The following is a 6,950-nucleotide window of genomic DNA, read 5'->3' as shown; positions in this document are numbered from 1 at the left end:
ATATTATGTTAAGACAATAGATGAGAACTATACACGTTGTTGTTGCACATGCATCACTGTCTGTATATTACTTTCATTGTTAAAATTTAGATTTATGTATCATAATAAACAACATGTTGCGATAAAAATTCATTAGTTGTTTGCAGTTGTTGTAAATTATTTTAATGGATTTACTGTCTAGTTTTATTTTATTAATCAGATGGACAATTCAACATTTACCTGATCTTTAGCTACTAGTTTATTAAAAATTCACATTTTAATTTGACTGTCAGATGGACAATTAAGAATCAAATCACTGAGTATGTGAAATGAGTGTGTGTTCTCTAGTAAATTGCAGATGTAATGTGTAGCAAAGGCTCCACTATGACAAGAACAGCAATGTACAGTGAGGCATTTAAGATTAAAGTAAGAAGTAATTTTACAAATAATTAAAATGGAATTTTAAAAAAAATGTATACAAACATTTTTCTAGTAATCTATTAGTCTGCATTTACATTGTGCGTATCTATTTTGCATGCCATATTTGTGTCCCGTGCAACTTGCAAGTTATCACTATCAATTGCAATTTTGAGAGTGAATCCTGCATTAATAGATGTCACTTCCAAAATCTTTCAGCATGTAATTGCCCATCTGTCCTCTTAGCAGCATAAAAAAACAATACTTTTATTTAATGGATTTATTTATAGCTATAGCCTCGAAAGCATGAAAGAGCGCTCACTTTACAATGACTATAAAGCTGTGACTCATCTCAGTTCGCGAGCTCACAACATTCCATCAAAATCAGTAAAGTTGTCTACACACACCATAATGAGTCTCTTACTTACATCGTGTCTCTCTTTGTTAAAGGACAAGTTCGGTATTTTACACTTAAAGCCCTGTTTTAAGAACGTTTCCGATGAAATAGAACGGTTAAGATTGAAATTTGGACACATGCTGCTGGCCCGAGAAATTTCGGTTTCTGTGGTCGCACCCCCCCACCTCCACAATGGTTGCATAGGTACACTGGAACAATCCTTCCTAAAACACATTAAACTTTAGTTTACAAAGACCTGAAACTCACCGAGTGGTCAGGGGTGTTCACTGATATGCTCACACAAAAATTGCTGGAAAAGATGCTTTCCAACAGGTTTTATCGTAGTTTTTGTCCCAAAAAATTCTCGGGCCAGCAGCATGTGTCCAAATTTCAATCTTAACTGTTCTATTTCATCAGAAACGATCTTAAAACAGGGCTTTAAGTGTAAAATACCGAACTTGTCCTTTAATAAAAGAGGATTCGCGAGAGCGACTCGTCACCGAAGAAAAACTCCGGCGTTTTGAGCAGTGAGCTTAAAGCTTAAAGCATAAAGTCCGCACCAAGGTCCGAACCAAAGTTCACGTTTTGATACATTTTATACTTTCAGAAAGTTTTGGTTTGGTTTCACACTGCAATTCTCCGAGCGCACTAAAGAACTTTACGTGACTTACTTGCGTCCTGTCGTCATCATCTATGTGGCGGGTAACTTTGACAACATGAATGAACAGAGCATATCATTGCAACTATATTGTTATTTTTATGGCATAATTACCTGCAGCTCCAACTATACACAAGGCTAGTTCAAATTCGCCAAATGAACGTCCTCGTCGTGCGAACATTTTATCGTCGCCGGCAGGAAAGGAGGAGAAGACTGCAAGTTGACTTCTTATGTCATCAGACCATACTTCAATTAAAAACCTCGTCTCCTCCTCTCCCCATGTGCTACACGGCTCATTTCTCCTGCCACCTTCTGTTTTTCGGCTATGCGGGAACCACCGTGACTTCCTGTAAAAGGTCTGAAAGTCCGAACCATACAGAAATGCTTTCACACTAGAAACGAACCAAACCTTTGTTCAGTTTGATCCGGACCAAGGCTACCTCTTTTCGTCGGACCAAATTTCATCTGTTTGGTCCGGACCGTGGTCCGGGGGAGGTTTCACACCTGTAATTTTGATTCGGACCAAACTGAAAAGTCCGAAAGTCCGGATCAAGCAAGGTAGGTGTGAAAGGGCCTTCAAGAGATCAACAAACATGTCTGTGATTGGCTACATTTCTCACCGCTGCAAAAACACGCTGTAAATAGAAACATTTCATGTTCTCCAGAGCGCAAACTCAAAAACGCAATGGAGTTTCGCCAATATTGTTAAATTATTACAGTATCAACTGAGGGTGCTCTTAAAGATTTAAATTTGACTTTGTGGTGTGTTTTTTTTTACCCATGTTTTATTTCAATTTAATTTTATAAAAAATTGTAATCAAACATTAATTTGAGGACCCCACATTGGTTGAAGACCCTTGTGATAAAAAAATAATCTTAACTAATCAAATAACAGTCAAGTTACTACAGTATCGCTGTCAAATAAAAAAAGAAACTGTCAAACTTTGATGCTATGATACCATAAATATATAAGTCTGGGATATCCACTCCTGCTCCTGGAGGGTCAACATTTAGCTCAGAGTTTTGCTCCAACACATCTGGAAGTATCTAGTGATCCTGAAGACCTTGATTAGCTGGTTCCGGTGTGTTTAACCTAACCTGGCCCTAGCCAGATGAATTTCGCTCCGCCTAGCTTCACTCATCCATCTGGAACCGATCCATTGAAATGGCGTTTCAGAAGGCTGGGCCTTATCAAAAATCCTTGCATATGATTGGATAAGCCACTTGTCTGTCATCTTTATCGACGTGCTATTTCAACCACTCACACTACCAGAGGAGCCATTTGGTAGATCAAGCTCTTGCCAAATCCGGTCGGGAGAAGGGCGAAAACATCGTTTCCACCAACAAAAGCCTTAAGAGCCGTTCTCTGATGTTCTTTTAATGAAACAATATTAGGTAGATTGGATTGCACAATTTTAATGAACCCTTTGTCTGACACACCCATTTCAGTCTTGTGCTGCATCTCAATTCTTCTCCTTATACTACGCCCTAAAAGTATGTACTCTTTTTGAAGAAAAAGTGCTTACTTTTGAGTGTGTAGCAGAAGATTAGACAAGCTTTAGGACATACTATCACTTATTTTACAGTTGCTCTCTGTTGCATCCTGTCACGTAAACTGACCTGTCAATCATCTTGTCAAAGATAAAATCCTCCACATTTAATTCAATTTAATTTAATTTCCTACCGTATCGGAGCAGTTGCATGTTGATCTGCAGTCGCAGGTCTTTCATGCGACTATTCATGCATAACGATGCATTTAAAAGTTAATGCACAAACAGATCTTTATAAAAGTTCACGTTGTTGTTGCAAATGAAATATAACACAGATAACATTACATAAATATTTTTTATTAGCTTGAATGTTGATTATTAGTCACTCAAAGCCCTTTATCTAAACCTCTACTTAAAGGAGAACTCCGGGCAATTTTTAAGTTAATCTTGATCGTTAGACCTTTGTGAGTACTGACTATAGGAAAAAAAAACGAACCGGATTGCTGCTTGCTACGCGGAGCTGCGACCGCGAATGCCCAGAGCTCCCACCCAGCTAAAACGGCAGCTATGGGGGCATCGACATAAAGAGCGTTTTTGAGCCTCTTAACAGACACAAAATGCAATTAAAATGTCTGTCCAACATGAACAGGGACCCTACATGTGAACAAGATGCGTTTAGCAACTTAGCCATTGTTTCAACTCACCTAAATAGTCTTTTAGACGGCAAGCTGTAGTCTCGCGCTGCAGTCCCGTGCTGTAGCCGGAAAAGGTAAACAATGTCCAGGTGGGAGGAGCCATTTCTTCTTCACTTGTAAGCAACTCTGATCATAACTCGTCGCACATGATCAACGCTCCTCCCACCTGGACATTGTTTACCTTTTCCGGCTACAGCACGGGACTGCAGCGCAGCACGGGACTGCAGGGTCCCTGTTCATGTTGGACAGACATTTTAATTGCATTTTGTGTCTGTTAAGAGGCTCAAAAACGCTCTTTATGTCGATGCCCCCATAGCTGCCGTTTTAGCTGGGTGGGAGCTCTGGGCATTCGCGGTCGCAGCTCCGCGTAGCAAGCACCAATCCGGTTCGTTTTTTTTCCTATAGTCAGTACTCACAAAGGTCTAACGATCAAGATTCACTTAAAAATTGCCCGGAGTTCTCCTTTAACGTATGTTTTGTAGTTTTCTGAACACTTTTAACTCGTGTTTGTAGTTCTGAACCGAATCCTCTTTCAAAGCGCAGTTTATTGTGGGCAATATTAGCCGTTAAAGTGAGCACGGATCCACACTTCGAAAATCCGCCGGAAATAGTTGACCATCCGGGGCCTTCTGGCATAGGCTACTCTTTTCAACATATACTATGCTTTGGGACACACTTATTTTAATCTCACATACTGTTTAGGATAGATAGTATGGACATTGAGACGCAGGGTTGGAGTCTATACTTACGAGCTGATAATCGGAATCAGGTGTGTTCTTCCTTACTATATAGTATGCGAAAAACAGTACGCCAAAAGAGTAATATGTCCGAATACAAAGTATTAGCTCTCGATTCCAAAAGCCTCGGAATTGAAGAATTGATTCTTTTTGGAATCGAGTGGAACCCTCCCGAGAGAACCTTTAAACTGTAACAGCCTAGCAGAATAAATGGCATGCTTAAAAACATTCTTGTTTTTTTTTCCCTGTAGGGAGCGAGTGGCCAAATCCTGCACCTGCCGTGGGAGCCCTTCCTGCAGTCAGCGCAACTCTCTACACACCCTCCCACAAACGCACGCCATCGGAAGCGGACCGCTGGCTGGAGGAGGTGTCCAAGTCTGTGCGTGTCCACCAACCCGCCGGCGCCGTGAGAACCGACACGCCTCCCGCTCAGCAGCCCTTCCCCGCTTCTGCCCCCTTCATCCCTCCTCCTGCCCCTTCTGCCCCCTTCATCCCTCCGCCTGCCCCTTCTGCCCCCTTCATCCCTCCACCTGCCCCTTCTGCCCCCTTCATCCCTCCGCCTGCGGTCCCTGCCGTTCCCCCCCGCCAGCCGGCCTTCCCAGTGTCCAACGGGATCCCCTTCATGCAACCAAGCTTCCCGCTGGTCGGCATCACACCTTCACAGATGGTGGCAAACGTGTTCGGATCCGCCACGCAAACCCAACCCATCCCGGTGCCAGTTCCAGTTCCCCAGTCCTCCCCGTTCTCCACACCACCACCAGCCCAGTTCGACACCCAAACCGTGTCCAGCCCCTTCGGAAAACCATTCCTACCTCCAGTGTCCAACGCCACAGCATTGCAGCCTCCCAAAAGCAGTGTGGCTTTTAACGGGGCGAACAACTGGGCGGCTCAGTCTAATGCAGTTCAGCATCCAGCCGATGCCTTCGAGGCCCAGTGGGCCGCACTGGAGACCCGCTCGCAACAGCGAACCGCTCCTTCGCCCACAAACCCCTTCTCCAGCGAGCTCCACAAGACCTTCGAGATCCAACTCTAAAGACACACAGTGTGGCCGAGAGTCACCGAGCGACGCGATGAACATTAATGCAGAGACGACTATAGAGTGAACGACCCGAAACCACTTCAGCTTCATATCTCTCTCTCTCTCTCTCACTCTGTCTTTCAATTTATTTGCCTGTTCGTCCATTTTTGGGTTTTTGCTCGTGACATGAACAAATGGAGACGAGGGGGTTGATGAAGGTGCCCCCAAAAACGGTTACGCCGAATTTGTGTCCGAGATTAATCAGAGCGACAAGATGATGGTAAAAGGATTCTTTTGATGCTCTAATGCGACCCCTATATTATTCAGGACTCCCTGGACCCCGACTGACCCGTCTCACAGCGCCCCCTAGCAGGCTGGATGAATGAATGCTCCCTATCAGAAGGACGAGGCACTTCGCAGACCTTCCGGGTTCACAAGGTTCTTGTAGAACTTCGCAATCAGAAGAGGAAGAAGCAAAGAGAATGCCAAAATCTTTATTTTTATGCATTAAGTATATTTTAAATAGCTTTGAAAATTAACTGAAGAGCTGTAAATAATCTTTCCAAAGGTGCAGGCTTATTTTGTGTGCATACAGGAAAAGAGCATATATATATATATACATATATATATATAGGTGTGAGGGATGGTTTACATCTCTTTCTTTATTCGGTTTTAGTCTTCTGGCCACCATGCATATAGTTTGGGATGTTGTAGATAATGGAAATGGACCCCGGTTGGGTTTGAGGACCTTTAAATCACACAGGTCCAAGACGACGTTATCTGTCTTTCATGCTGTCATTTTAAGCTTATATTTTTTTTGTACTATAGTATCAGTACTTTGATTTATATTGCAACATATTATTATCATTTTTAGCACATTTTTAATGAATTTTAACATTGAAAGTGTCATCTTTTATTTTATTTCGATAAGAAGATATCTTATTCATTTTAGCACAAGCACTGTACTAATCGATCATTTGGCCACCTGTGGCATTAGTGAGCTACGATGTTCACTCTCTTGAAATGACCTGTGGTTCCAACTCTAATATGATTGCAGTGATTTTTTACATTTTTTTTGTTCTCTGCTTTTCATGCAATCCCATCAACACTTTTATCAGACATGAAGATGATTGGCCCTGTTTTTAGGTTTTGATTCCATTTTGTAAGTATTGCATTGTATTATTCCAATTCTTTACGAAAAATTTAATCTAAAAGATTGAATAAAATGTTGGTGGTAGAGGAAAGCGGTTCTGTGTGCTTCTGTTCCATGATTTGCTGTGTATTCTTGTATCTGTGAACATTGTTTTGCAACTTAATAAACATCATAAGATGAACTGCATGCTCTTGCTCAAGGGAAGCAAAAGAGATGCTTCTGAAACTTCATCCACAGGTCTCCAAGTTGGACAGTATCACCTTTTAAAAAAATATTGATTTATGAATTATTTTATGCTATGAATTAATATATTTCACCTGCACACGAGCAGGGACAGCAAGTGCACATCGAGTGCATTATTTGGGAAAGGGACCGACTGTTACTCAAGTCACTCCCATTTCCAATT

At 41.9% G+C, this 6,950-nt stretch overlaps 1 protein-coding gene across 7 annotated transcripts in view; it reads left to right on the top strand.

Annotated features, from left to right (window-relative positions):
• numb (NUMB endocytic adaptor protein) overlaps positions 1-6,635 on the top strand; it is an 83,354-nt gene extending 76,719 nt beyond the window's left edge. For all 7 annotated transcript variants that reach the window (XM_056255867.1, XM_056255865.1, XM_056255866.1 and 4 more), the window contains one exon: positions 4,625-6,635. In XM_056255867.1, the coding sequence (XP_056111842.1) occupies positions 4,625-5,406 (782 nt within the window). In that variant the 3' untranslated portion in view covers positions 5,407-6,635. The remainder of the gene's footprint in view (positions 1-4,624) is intronic.
• The last annotated feature ends 315 nt before the right edge of the window (positions 6,636-6,950 follow it).

This window comes from Rhinichthys klamathensis, unplaced genomic scaffold, assembly GCF_029890125.1.
Source record: "Rhinichthys klamathensis goyatoka isolate OS25496 unplaced genomic scaffold, OSU_Roscu_1.1 h1tg000123l_1, whole genome shotgun sequence".
Taxonomy (NCBI): Eukaryota; Metazoa; Chordata; class Actinopteri; order Cypriniformes; family Leuciscidae; genus Rhinichthys; species Rhinichthys klamathensis.
The sequence above is the reverse complement of the archived record's forward strand: the minus strand, read 5'-3'. Positions and strand labels throughout refer to the sequence as shown.